Source organism: Neomonachus schauinslandi, chromosome 7 (genome assembly GCF_002201575.2).
Source record: "Neomonachus schauinslandi chromosome 7, ASM220157v2, whole genome shotgun sequence".
NCBI lineage: Eukaryota > Metazoa > Chordata > Mammalia > Carnivora > Phocidae > Neomonachus > Neomonachus schauinslandi.
The window spans coordinates 50,049,563-50,063,616 of NC_058409.1; the positions used below are offsets into that span (position 1 = coordinate 50,049,563).

General features: G+C 40.9%; 1 protein-coding gene across 1 annotated transcript in view; it reads left to right on the top strand.

Annotated features, from left to right (window-relative positions):
• The first annotated feature begins 3,209 nt into the window (after positions 1 to 3,209).
• SLC30A5 (solute carrier family 30 member 5) overlaps positions 3,210 to 14,054 on the top strand; it is a 36,977-nt gene continuing 26,132 nt past the window's right edge. The window contains exons 1-3 of the mRNA XM_021700427.2: positions 3,210 to 3,594; positions 12,149 to 12,271; positions 13,371 to 13,437. Of these exons, the coding sequence (XP_021556102.2) occupies positions 3,506 to 3,594; positions 12,149 to 12,271; positions 13,371 to 13,437 (279 nt within the window). The 5' untranslated portion in view covers positions 3,210 to 3,505. The remainder of the gene's footprint in view (positions 3,595 to 12,148; positions 12,272 to 13,370; positions 13,438 to 14,054) is intronic.

Genomic DNA, 14,054 nt, shown 5'->3' on the forward strand with positions numbered 1-14,054 from the left:
CCTTTCTTGCTCCTTCCAGCTGACTAAAAGTTAAATTGAGAGAAAATGTTTCATTTCCATATTTGTCACTCTGTGCGAATGAGTCAAATCCAGATTAAAAAAGAAACACTGGGGGTGCCTGGGTGGCTCAGTTGGTTAAGCGACTGCCTTCGGTTCAGGTCACGATCCTGGAGTCCCAGGATCAAGTCCCGCACCGGGCTCCCTGCTTAGCAGGGAGTCTGCTTCTCCCTCTGACCCTCCCCCTTCTCATGCGCTCTCTCTCTCTCAAATAAATAAATAAATCTTTAAAATAAATAAATTAATTAATTTTTAAAAACCTGGGATGGAGGGGCACCTGGATGGCTCAGTCAGTTGAGTGTCCAACTCTTGATTTTGACTCAGGTCCTGATCTCAAGGTTATGGAATTGAGCCCCACATCGAGTTCTGTGCTCAGTGCGGAGTCTGCTTGAATTCTCTCTCTCTCCCTCTTCCTCTGCCCCTCCCAGCTACTCACACTCTCTCTCTAAATAAAGAAATAAATAAAATCTTAAAAAAAAAAAAACTGGGATGGAGGAGAAGTCTCAGCCAGCCCAGGCTAGCATGAGCCTTCCTGCCGAAGAAGAGACGGCCCACATGGTCAAGAGATTGGTTACATACAAAAAGACTGAGAAAGTAAGTCAATATATTGAGAATAATGGGAGCCATGTTTCTCATTCCCAGGGAAGAGAGGTACAAATATAGAAGGGGGAAAGTCTAGATAAAACATCTAAGGTTGATGGGCGCCTGGGTGGCTCAGATGGTTAAGCATCTGCCTTCGGCTCAGGTCATGATCCCAGGGTCCTGGGATCGAGTCCCGCATCGGGCTTCCCGCTCCTTGGGAGCCTGCTTCTCCCTCTGTTTCTCTCTGTCTCTCATGAATAAATAAATAAAATCTTTAAAAAAAAAAAAAATCTAAGGTTGAATTGTAATTGGAGATATCAGTGTGAATTCCTGGTTGATTCCAGTTTGTCTTAAGAGTAATAGAAAGCCACTGGGAGACTGCAGGGTGAAGTACAGGGAGGTAAGCAGTTCATTATAAGATGTGCATTTAGAGGGGTCCCTGGGTGGCTCAGCTGGTGAAGCTCCAACTCTTGATCTCAGCTCAGGTCTTGACCTCAGGATCGTAAATTTAAGCCCCACATTGGGCTCCACACTGGGCATGGAGCTTATTTAAAAAAAAAATTGCATTGGGAAAATGTTATGATTATGTGGCAAAATGTGGAAAACAGACTGGAGAATGGAAAGAGCAAACTTGCAAAACTAGTAAGGGGTTAGTGGCTAAAGCAAAAGTTGATGGTAGCCTAGACTTGATGATGGTGATAGAGATGGAAAAATTTGGATTGACTGAAGAAATATTGAGAAGGTAAAAAATGACATGATTTGGTGATGGGGAGGTGTATAAGATGATAGCTAGGTTTTTGGTTTGCTAACAAATGGTGTCATCCACTGACGTAGGAAACATTAGAAGAGAATTAGGTTTAAGGGAAAGATGATGCATTGACTTTTAAACATAAAGAACTTGAGCTTCCTTTGAGACAACAAAATGTCGAGGTCTGGAAACCAAGGAAAGGGAATGTTTCAAGAAAGAGAGAGAAGGGCTCCTGGGTGGGTCAGTCGGTTAGGTGTCCAACTGTTGATTTCTGCTCAGGTCATGATCTCAGGGTCATGGGATGAAGCCCAGTGTCGGGCTTCGCACGGAGCAGGGAGTCTGCTTGAGATTCTCACTCTCCTTCTCCCCTTCCTGCACACTCTCGAAGGAGGAGGAGGAGGAGGAAGAGGAGGAGGAGGAGGAGGAGAAAGATCAACTATGTTGAAAGCTTTAGAGAGATGAGGTAGTAAATGGCTGAAAAATATCCATGAGAGAGCTGCTTCAGAGGACAGATGGATGGAGAAGCCAAGGCTGGAATGGGTTGAGAAGTGAGTAGGTGAAAAGAATATAGAGGCTCTTCTCCTTCCACTACAAAAACAGTTGCAGGAAATGTACTTACATTGGCCTAAAAGAAAAGCACCATAATTCTAACCAATCAGAAATATCAAGTGAGTTCAAGCTCCATTTGGGACGAATTTCAATTTACACGTGTCACGCTACCTAGTCTTCTGGGCTCCAAAAGAATGGAACTTGCTCTAGAAAACACAACACACAATAGTTACTCATTACCACTACCATTCTGATTTGAAAATAAGAATTCTACGCCCCCCCAAAAAAATTACTACAAAAAAGTCACTCAGAGTCACCTTAGCCTTCAAAGGTCATGCCTTCCTCTGTGTTCTACACATAGGATGTGTTGTCTCACAATGCTTTTCTCCCATATCCAAAACCTTATCCAAATTTCAGATCGGGGTCTGTCTATCAGTGAGTCATATCACACCTTATTTGGAAAACCTTAGCATTTATGCCTTTAACCTATAATGTTGCCAACCAGGCCTTGCTCTCAAATTAATAAATATTTTCACAATAGACTATGAAGCTCCATCAGGCACAGTGATTTCTCAATCTTTTATATGTTACTAAGACTTTTTATGTGTATCAAATTAAGTAGAGTATTGTAAAGTGCTCCAAACTCCATTTCCATCTCTCGGTCTTCAATTTCCCTATGAGTAATAATAGCTAACATTCATTGATTACTGTGTGCCATTCACTATTCTAGACATTTTTCACATAACACAAATAATCCTCCCAACAACCCTGTAATATACATATTTCTATTCCCATTTTACCAATAAAAAAATTGAGGTACAGAAAGTCCAAGTGACACAATTATTAAGTAACAGAGTTGGGATTCACACAAATACAGACAAGAGAGCCCACGTTCCTAAATTTTTAGCAACAGAAAAATAACTCTAATAAGGCCTGGTCCTACCTGGCCAAGTTTTACTGATGTACCAGGATTAAGTAGCATAGTTTAGCAGCCGGATTTTTTTAAAGATATTCTACTCCATCGAATCACACGTTGTCCATTTTCTATACCCTCTTCCGCGGTGCTACAAGAACCCGCTGTATTCCTGACGGCCCTGAGGTGGCGCTGCAGGGACAGGTAAGGGCACAGGCAGCGTCACTGGGAGGGGCTGATCCGGAGCGAGGATGCGATCCGTCACCCCGTGGTAGGCGGAACCTAGGGAAGGGCAAAACCTAGGGAAGGGCAAAACCTAGGAAGGGCAAAAAACAGAGCGTTCTGTTGTGCGCAGGCGCAGGGCTGGGCACTCCCCCGGGAGTGAGGGCTGCTGGGCCCGATGACGTGGCCTGGCAACGTCTGCTCCGGTGCGCCTCTGGGGACCCCGGCGCCACCGGAACAGCCCGCGGCCTAGTCCCGACGCGCGTGTGCTTGTGAGCCGGAGCCGGGGACAGCGGCGGCGGCCGAGCCTGCGGGGACCCGACGGGGCCGCTGCCATGGGGGAGTGACGCGCCTGCGCCCGCTGTTCCGCGGCAGCGGCGAGACATGAGGAAACCGCGCGGCGGGGGCAGCGGCTGCGGCTCGTGAGCCCCGGGATGGAGGAGAAATACGGCGGGGACGTGCTAGCCGGCCCCGGCGGCGGCGGCGGCGGCGGCCTCGGGCCGGTGGACGTGCCCAGCGCTCGGTAAGTGACGGACGCGGCTCGCGCCACCGGAGCGCCTCTCTCCCGCACCTGCGCTCGCCGGCTCGCTCACTCGCGGACCCGGACGGCAGCTGCCCCCCGGACGCGCGCGGGCACCGGCGTCCCTCCCGTCCCGCTGACAGCCTGGAACGCTCTCAGCCCAGTCCGCGTCCCACAGCGGTCCGTCCTGTCCCTGTGCCTCCTGCGCCTGTGGCTTTCATTGGCTCCCCTGTTGCCCGCTGCAGAATGAATGCTCTAAAGCCTAGGGCGGTTCTGCTTGAGTTTCTGGCGTTCGAGGCATACCGTTAACCTTCCCTCTGCCAGCCGGTTCGCGGGAGGGGTTTTTCTGGTCTGTGACAACCGTTTCTGTTGGCTCTTTCTCCCTGAAATAGTAGTTTAGTGACTACTAAACCTTTCTGACGTCTCCCTGCGTAAGTTAGGGGAAGGTGTCACCATCTAAAGGCGAACAAACCAAAGTACAAACGGATGAACTTCGACATTCAGGTTAACCCCGCACATCAAAAATTCAGCCCGTCATCTAGCTTTCTTTATTTTCCTTGGCTTATTTTATTATTAAATGAGAAATGTGTGCTCGTTGTTTAAAAAAAAAACCTCAAATACTACAAAAATTCAGAGAATAAAAAGCGAAAATTCCTCTTTACCCGCCCCCCCCATGTTCCCACTAACCTCCCAAGAAGTAAGTATAGTAACTACTCTCGAGTGTGTCCTTGATCTATCTTAAGTTCTGAGGTAGTGTCAAAGATGCATAAAATATGGCCCAACAATTTTGTTGGAATTTGGTATTGTCTTCATTTTTAATGAGGTTCAGTTTTTTCGTTCTTGAATACTTTTTTTGAGATTTAAAGATTGTTTTGATAAATTATTTGGAACTGTGGAAATAGCGTTGCTGATATAAAAGGAAAGGACATTTAAAATGCTGGAACAGAACTTAAGTCAGCTGCATTTTTGTAGTTTAAGTTTAATTTTCTAATCTCTTTGAAATAACAGCATATCAGATATTATTTACTGAGCTAGGAGAAGTAAATGCAATAGGGGATTCTGGTCTAGATTTTGGTAGTAGAGGGGGAAAAATGCTATAAAGGACAATCATAGGTCTGTTAACAAAACTGGACTATGGGTGATAAAGTATAACCATGTTAAATTTTCTGAAGTTGATAACTTACCTGATTTTATAAGAAAATGTACATATTCTTAGGAAATCAAGTATTTAGAAGTGTGATATAAGTAACTTATTCCTAGTTGAGAAAAAAAGGCCTGTATTTAGAGAGAGAGAGATAATAAAGCAAATGGGACATTTAACAATGAGGGAATCCAGGAAAAGGGTATACTCTTCTTGCCACTTTTATGTAAACTGGAAATTATTTTTAAACAAATAGTGTAAAGTTACTATTTATTCAAGGTAGATGTGGCAAACAGCCTTTTGCTATCCTGTTGTAGTACTTGCTTAGCAGAACTGCCCTTCTATTGTAGTTCATTGCAAAATCAAATTCAACTCAGGAGTGGTTGAATTTTTAATAGATTCCAAGTTGCAAGAATTTTCCTTTGTGTAGACTAATAATTAAATACTAGTTATAATCTGCAACAAAAGCTAGTTCAAAAATCCTTTAATTGTGGATATTTTTGTGGCTGAATTCACAAAAAAGGAATTGTTTTAAATGTTTCTGTCTTCTGTAAGGCCTCTTTGCAAGAAAGAGGGTGACAGTCAGCATTTGTTGAATACCTGTGTTCCATGTCCTTTGAGTATAGCATCTCACTTAATCCCTACAACAGTGCTATAGACTACATAGCACATCCTTGTTTCACAGATCAAGAAACTGAGACATAGAAAAAAGTTTAGGGGCGCCTCAGTGTCGTTTAGTGTCTGCCTTCGGCTCAGGTCATGATCCCAGAGTCGTGGGATTGAGCCCCACATCGGGCTCCCTGCTCAGCAGGAGGCCTGATTCTCCTTATCCCACTCCCCCTGCTTGTGTTCCCTCTCTCGCTGTCTCTCTGTCAAATAAATAAATAAAATCTTTTAAAAAAAAGAAAAAGAAAAAAGTTTATTTTCCCAACTAATAACTGAACTGAGAGTCAGTTATCCTAAACCACATGGATTTCACACACTGATTGTGTTTTTTGTTTACTGGAGAACCATGAACTGCTGCAGTGGGCAAAGCTAAGAAGCACATTTAAACCCAAACCGAAATTTTGGTAATTCCAAGTTTAGAGAACCAGAGATTTTTTTTTTTTTTTTTTTTTTTTTTTTTTTTTTAAAGATTTTATTTATTTATTTGAGAGAGAGAATGAGAGAGAGCACATGAGAGGGGGGAGGGGCAGAGGGAGAAGCAGACTCCCTGCCAAGCAGGGAGCCCGATGCGGGACTCGATCCCGGGACTCCAGGATCATGACCTGAGCCGAAGGCAGTCGCTTAACCAACTGAGCCACCCAGGCGCCCGAGAACCAGAGATTTTTACATAAAAGACCAGTGATAACGTTTGATGAAACTAGTTGATGGCAAATAATGATTTATCAGTTGGGTAGGTGGAATATATCCCCAAGTCTCCCAGAGTCAGTGAGTGACTCAGGGGCCACTGCCCCTGTTGAAGAGCCTTTCTCTCCTAACCCCCCCCCCCTTTCCTTCTTAGTAAATGAAACTGTTCAGTTTCCTTGCACAATATGAACTACAAATATGTACTTATTAGTATATGGTTATTTAGCCTTGGTTAGTGTTTCATCTGTAGCCCAAGAGGAAGACTTCACTAATGAGGCTTTAAAAATCACAGTCCAGGAATGCCTGGTTGGCTCAGTTGGTTAAGCGAGTCTGCCTTTGGCTCAGGTCATGATCTCAGGGTCCTGGGATTGAGCCCGCATCAGGCTCCCTGCTCAGCTGAGAGCCTGCTTCTCCCTCTCCCAGTGTTGCTCCCCGTGCTTGTGCTTTCTCTGTCTGTCTCTCAAATAAATAAAGTCTTTAAAAAAGAAAGATTAATGTTTTATAAATAAAAAAATCAGAGTCCAACTTTTAACTAAATGTTAAAATAATTTTCCTGATTTAATAATGGTAGCAAAAATCTTGAACATATATTACATGAAAAGTCACTATCAAAATATGTGTATAATTGTAAATATGTGAATATATGAAATATGCATGTGTCCTTACATGAAGATGCAAAGGAAAAGATTTGAAAGGATGACCACTTGGTCGCCTATGAGGAACTTAGAAATGATTTTATCTAAAACTTTAATAACAAGCAGCTATTCAGGAATTACTTTTATAATCTCTGTATTTTAAAAATTAAAAAAGGAATAAAGAAAATTAGTGTCAGAAAGATCATAATAGTAATATGTTATTAAGAAATATTTTACTTAGGGGTGCCGGGGTGGCACAATCAGTTGAGTGTCCGACTCTTGGTTTCAGCTCAGGTAGTGATCTCAGGGTCGTGAGATCGCTCAGCATGTCGGGCTCCGGGCGCAGTGTGGTGTCTGAGAGTCTCCCTCTGCCTCTCCCGCTCGTGTGCTCTCTCTCTAAAGTAAATAAATCTTTTTTTAAAAAGATAAGTATTTTACTTAAATTAATGTTCCTTATGACTAAATCTTGCCTTTGAAGTGCCAAATTTTTCAAGTTTTATTAATACTTCAAACGGAAAGTACTTAGAAATTGGGCGCCTGGGTGGCTCAGTCGTTAAGTGTCTGCCTTCGGCTCTGGTCACGATCCCAGGGTCCTGGGATGGAGCCCCGCATCGGGGCTCAGCGGGGAGCCTGCTTCTCTTCCTGCTTGCGTGCACTCTGTCTCTCTCTGTCAAATAAATAAATAAAATCTTGGGCGCCTGGGTGGCTCAGTTGGTTAAGCGACTGCCTTCGGCTCAGGTCATGATCCTGGAGTCCCGGGATCGAGTCCCGCATCGGGCTCCCTGCTCAGCAGGGAGTCTGCTTCTCCCTCTGACCCTCCCCCCTCTCATGTGCTCTCTCTCATTCTCTCTCTCTCAAATAAATAAATAAAATCTTTAAAAATAAATAAATAAATAAATAAAATCTTTAAAAAAAAAAAGAATTTCACATATTGTCCAATCTTGTTAAAACAAGTATATTAAATATAATTTACCGATGGGTTAGCCTGGTGATGGGTATTAAAGAGGGCACGTTCTGCATGGAGCACTGGGTGTTATACGCAAACAATGAATCATGGAACACTACATCAAAAACTAATGGTGTAATGTATGGTGATTAACATAACATAAAAAAAAAGAAAAAAATATATGTATATAATTTACCTTTTCCTTGATGACCTCTCATCATTCTATCATCTGGATAACTGAGCTTAAATACGGTCATTTATTCAAAGGCTTGTTCCTAGTACTAGTATTTTGCATATGCTGCTCTCTGCTTTGAAATACACTTTCGGGTTTCTTACTTTGTGATTCCTGCTTAGTCTTTATTTTTATTTTTTTAAGTACGCTCCACACCCAGCATGGAGCCCAATGTGTGACTTGAACTCACGACCCTGAGGTCGAGACCTGAGCTGAGATCAAGTGTCGGATGCTTAACCGACTGAGTCGCCCAGGTGCCCCAAATTCCTACTTAGTCTTTAATACACACTTAGACGTCTCGAACTCTAATGACAGACCCCTGCTTACCAAGTTACAGTTAGTTTCTTCCACTATTCTTTTAAAACTCCATTACTTATTGGGTCACATAAATATTTGTTTGCTTGCCTGTCTTCCTTAGGCCTCAGACTCCTTATGGGCAGGGTCTCTATTACACATTAAGTGTCACAGATAGCACCTAGAAATATATTCAGTTGTAAGTAACCCAATGAAGAGAACTTTAAACAAATGAGGAGATATTCTTCTCACATGAAAGAAACCAGACGTTGTAGGTATTTGCTCAGCACCTCAGTGATACCATCTAGGACCCAGATTCCTTGTCTTTGCTCTCTGCCATCCTAAGTGTATTGGCTTTCATATTCAGGCTTGTTTATAAGATGGATAACACTTTTAGATAATGTTAACATTTTGATAACATTTTTTAGATAAAGGTCCTCCCTTGAAGGCAGAAAGTATTTCCAGCTGCATCTTCCCTTTTGATCAGGAAGAGGGAAGCTATGCTTGAAGCCACCCCTAGGTCTTACTGGCTGTGTATAGCATCTGGCACATAGTAAGTGTGCAAAGAATATTTAAAGAATGCCTAACTAGCCCCATGGAGGATATACAAGGCTCTTTGCTGACATTGAGAATTCCCAGACTGCTGTGATTTTTAATGTACTTCTGTTTTTCCTGGTCTTTATTTTTTCCCTCATCTTGACATTATTATTCTTTGTGTCCTTCTTGTATCCTGCTGCTTTATTATTACACCTGATTAAGAGCTTAAGGAGTAAAGCCCATGCGGTTTTGAGTGTTGCTCTCTACTTGATTTCATTCTTTCTATACCTATGTAATTTTCAGCATAATCAAGCTATTGAACTTTTTTTTTTTAAGATTTATGTATTTAGAGAGAGACCGAGCATGCGCAGGGCCAGAGAGGGAGGGAGAGAATCTTGAGCAGACTGCCTGCTGAGCATGGAACCCGATGCCCAACATGGGGCTTGATCCCATGACCCTAAGATCATGACCCCAGCCAAAATCAAGAGTCAGACACTTAACCGACTGAGCCACCCAGGTGCCCCAAGCTATAGAACATTTTTGTCAGCCCAGAAAATATGTTTGATCTTTGAAACAGAAATTTTAATTAAGTTTATACTGTTCAACAAGTGGGTTAAATAGGAACTTCTTTAGGGTTCTTTAGGATGTGACTTACATTATTCCACAATAACATTTTTATTAGCTTTTGGGTGATTAATTATCACATAGTTAAAATCCCCCGGGGGGAGGGGAATCCCCAGACTGCACTATAAAAGGCCCCTCAGACTGCACTATAAAAGGCCCCCCAGACTGTGTTCATGATAAGAAAAAACACTTTGGTCAAATCTTTTTTTTTTTTTTAAGATTTTATTTATTTGACAGAGAGAGACACAGCGAGAGAGGGAACACAAGCAAGGGGAGTAGGAGAGGGAGAAGCAGGCTTCTCGCGGAGCAGGGAGCCCAATGCGGGGCTCGATCCCAGGACCCTGGGATCATGACCTGAGCCGAAGGCAGACGCTTAACGACTAAGCCACCCAGGCGCCCCTGGTCAAATCTTTTTAATTTAGTGTGATATTATCTGGACTAAAACAGAAAATGAGCCATCTTGGATGGTGAAGATACTGAGATTCATTCTTTCAAGGACTGAAATTTACTTTAATAATTGCATCAAAATCTTCCTAAAATATATATTTTCATGCCTCTTAATCAGATTACTGTTTGTTTAATATAGTTTAGCTCTTGTTAATTCAGCGCCATTGCACTGGATTATTCATACTCATCAGTTTTTATATTATATGTTGATATCCCCATTGTATGTCAGATTGTTTTAATTCTATTTGAATGACTTGGGTTTCTTTTAAACTTCTGGTTTTGCTTTTTGTATTTTTTCTCCCATTGATAGAGACTTCTTATCCCTGTCAGTATGCTGGCCATGGGCATCCCTCACACATCGTTCTTGGTTTTGGTTTTTGTCTTTTTTCCTTGCACCTCCTTTTTAATGTAGTAACACCTATTTGATATAAACTTAAGTCATCTACTGAGTGGCTTGCACAAGATGTCCTATTAGGGTGAGAGAAAAAATACTAAGAATTCCACAACTTTTTATCTCATTCTTTTTAATTTCTAATTTGTGTATTTTTTTTTTTAAGATTTTTATTTATTTGTCAGAGAGAGAGAGAGAGAGCACAAGCAGGGGGAGCAGCAGAGGGAGAGGGAGAAGCAGGCTCCTCACTGAGCAAGGAGCCCGATGTGGGACTTGATCCCAGGACCCTGGGATCATGACCTGAGCCGAAGGCAGACGCTTAACGACTGAGCCACCCAGGCGTCTCTGTGTATGTTTTATAATGTATATAATATAACATCAGTACAGTAATACACTTTTACAACATACAGATAAATAGTTGGTTTCATGTGCAAAATTTTTTTTTTTACTGCTAGAGAGTATATGGTCAAAGAAGACGCCTAGGCTAGAAAACTGAAGTAATTTCTTTCCTAATTTCAGTTTCTTTTTCAGGAGCTCCTTTTTTCTTTCTTTGTATGGTAGCCTAAATTTTTCATGCATGCAGTATTCTTCTGTCTCAGAGAATGTTATTTATAGTTCTTTGTTGTTTTCTGCTGCTGTTACTTATGATCCCTTTATCTTTTAGATTTGTTGTTTTTGTTTGGTCTCTCATAAGCTTATCTTAAAGGACTGATTATCCATGTTTGCCATTCATATTTGAATGAGCCCTAAAAAGCTAATTAGAACACCTGTGTAGGGCTTGTTCCTAGTGGATCCCTATAAGGGTTCTGCTGAGAGATTGCAGCCTGGCTGTTAGGATATTGGAGGTAAAAGAAAAGGAGGTGGGGTGGGGTTAAGAAGGAAACTTACTTTTAATTTCCATGATTTTATTCTAGCACCTCACCCCTCCTCTCTGCTTTGCCTTATGTCTAGACCTCTCCAGAGACTAAGCCTCATGTGTCCTGTCATGACTGAGGAGAGAGTTGTTGATGCTGCTCCTCTTTTCAGCTCCCCAGCCTTTTCTGAGGTGCTTCAGATTCCTGAGCCTTTACAATGACTGAGGAGAGAGTTGTTGATGCTGCTCCTCTTTTCAGCTCCCCAGCCTTTTCTGAGGTGCTTCAGATTCCTGAGCCTTTACAGGACTCTGTAGGGCAGGTTGCTTGACTTTTCAACCATGACTCTAAACTGCCATCACATAGCAAAGCAGAGGAGGGGCAAACCTAAGGCATTTACCATTCCTCTGTTCCTTCTTACATTGTGCTCTTCTAGTTTCATCGCAGGTAGAGTTTGGTGTCTGTTTTTATTCTCTTTGTTTGAAGTAACTGTTAGGTTTAAAAAGCAGATTACAAAATAATCTGGACAACTCAGTTAACCAAGAACATACTTTTTTTTTTTTTTTTTAAAATTTTTTTTTTTTTTTTTGAAGGGATTAGAGAGGGGAGGTATAAGGGGGGGGGGGGGGGGGGGCGGTGCATGGGAGAGGGAGAAGCAGACTCCCCGCCAAGCAGGGAGCCCAATGTGGGGCTCGATCCCAGGACCCTGGGATCATGACATGAGCCGAAGGCAGACGCTTAATGGCTGAGCCACCCAGGCACCCCGAACATATTTAGTTTGGCCTCTTTTTTTTTTGTTTTTTTAACAGACTGCGTCTATATATGTATGTGTATATGTATGTGTGTGTGTGTGTGTGTGTGTGTATATATAGAATGTACATATATAGAGAGAGAATGTACATTAAAAAGAATCTGGAAGTTTATATACCAAGATATTAATAGTAGTTATGTGGATGGTGAGTTGTTTGGCTTTTTTGTTTGTTTCATTTTTTGTAATGAGTATCTGTGGTTTTTATAATGATCCTTATTGTATAATAAGAAAAAAACATATTACAGAGTTCCTTGTGATTTTAATGATACTGAAACTTGTTTCTGCTCTTATTTTTCAGATTAACAAAATATATTGTGTTACTATGTTTCACTAAATTTTTGAAGGCTGTGGGACTTTTTGAATCATATGATCTCCTAAAAGCAGTTCACATTGTTCAGTTCATTTTTATATTAAAACTTGGGTGAGTGTCTGTGGTTCTTTTTTCCTTAATGTTTTATTTATTTGAAACTTCTGTTTTAACTGATTATCTTTAGGAAATTTTAGATAAAATATTTTGTGCTATTTATTCCTCCTTATACTATAATAGCATGTCAAAACTAGACTTGTACTATAGTTTGTGTTAAAGAGGTTTTTGCACATTTCTTTTAATGTTCAGCTTAATAGAGGATTGCTGAATTTTCACCGTCCGTTTCAACATTAAGTCTGTGCAGGATCTCCTATCAGTTAGCCTCTGAAGAGCTCCACTGTATACACCCCTGAAAGAGTAAGAGTGAAAAGGGCAGATAATTTCTTAGTATTTTCATAAAAATAGTTTTGACCCCACAGTCTCCCTAAAAGAGTCTCCAGGCCCTAGGAATTCCCAAACCATTCCCAAACCATCCCAAGGCTGAAGGTGTAGTTCAGCCTTCCAGCAGGCATAGAATGTAACCTGAGACTTGTCTTGGCACAGATGTTCCTTATTTTCTAAGTTAAACTATGCTGGGCTTTGTTCACGATGTGCTCCCTTCACAGTACAGGGTCTTCATATAAAATAAATTTTATATTATTCTGCACACAGTAAGAAATTCTCTCTGAATAAAGTTTCTTTGGACTTGAGATTGATAGTGACCACTCTCTGTTAAAGACTCCAGGGAGTTAATTTTAGTAATTATGGAAAGTGATTCTTGACTAGGAAATTTTAAGTAATCAGTTGTATGCATTTTTATATAACCATTTTGGGAATGTGAAAGGTAAGGACATTCTTAATTTCTGTTATTTCAAGATTTGTTACTAAGTTCTGGAGAAGATAGGATTTTTTTTTTTTTTTTTTTTTCAAAGTATGAAAAAAAATTGAGACCCCTTTCTTTTGTGGCTTGTGAACTGGTTCTGAAGGCGTTACAAAATAAGAGTTCCCCATATGTTCCAGTGGAAGCCTTAGTAGAATAAATATTGTTCTCCAGTATAATTTTTTTAGATGGTAACATACCTTTCGAGTTGTAGTATGTTCATTTAAAGTATCTTTACTTAACATCACACTTTGTATATAAGATAAATTAATATTAATGTTTCCTTATTCACAGGACTGCATTTTTTATGGTTTTGTTTCAAAAGCCATTTTCTTCTGGGAAAAGTATTACCAAACACCAGGTGAGTTTTTTCCACAGTCCTTTTTTCCTAGCAGCTTTCCTAGTCATTAGGCCAGGAGAAGTGTTGATCAGAGTTACTTAAATGATTTAAGTACACAGCAGAACATTTCCATAGTTAAGTTGCTCTTGACTTGCTTTTCAGTATCGAGGCTTCAAGAATAAACTATAAAGTATTAAGATAACAGAATGTTTAAAAATGGAGAAGAGAGTAGAAAAATTTTAAGGTATAAAGTAAATTTTTTTTTTAATGCAGGACTCTATTCTAAAGATTTCTAAATGTGACGCGGAGACATGCCCAAAAGCCTAGGACAAATGTCATTAGGAGGCAGATAAAGCATAGGGGTTAAGACTGAGGACTCTGGAGTCAGACAAATTCAGATTCTGTTTGTCCTCCTTATGAAGTCTTACTTTGAGCAAGTTACTAATTTTTCTCTACCTCAATTTTCTCACCTGTAAAATGGAGTTAATAATACCTTTGTAATGGAGCTGTGAGGAATGAATTAATTAATACATATAAAGTTCTTGAAATAGTGCCCAGCATATTGTCAGCAAACAGTACGTATTAGCTGTCACCCTCATCATCATCATCATTTTCTTTAGGCACCTGAGGTTCAGGAT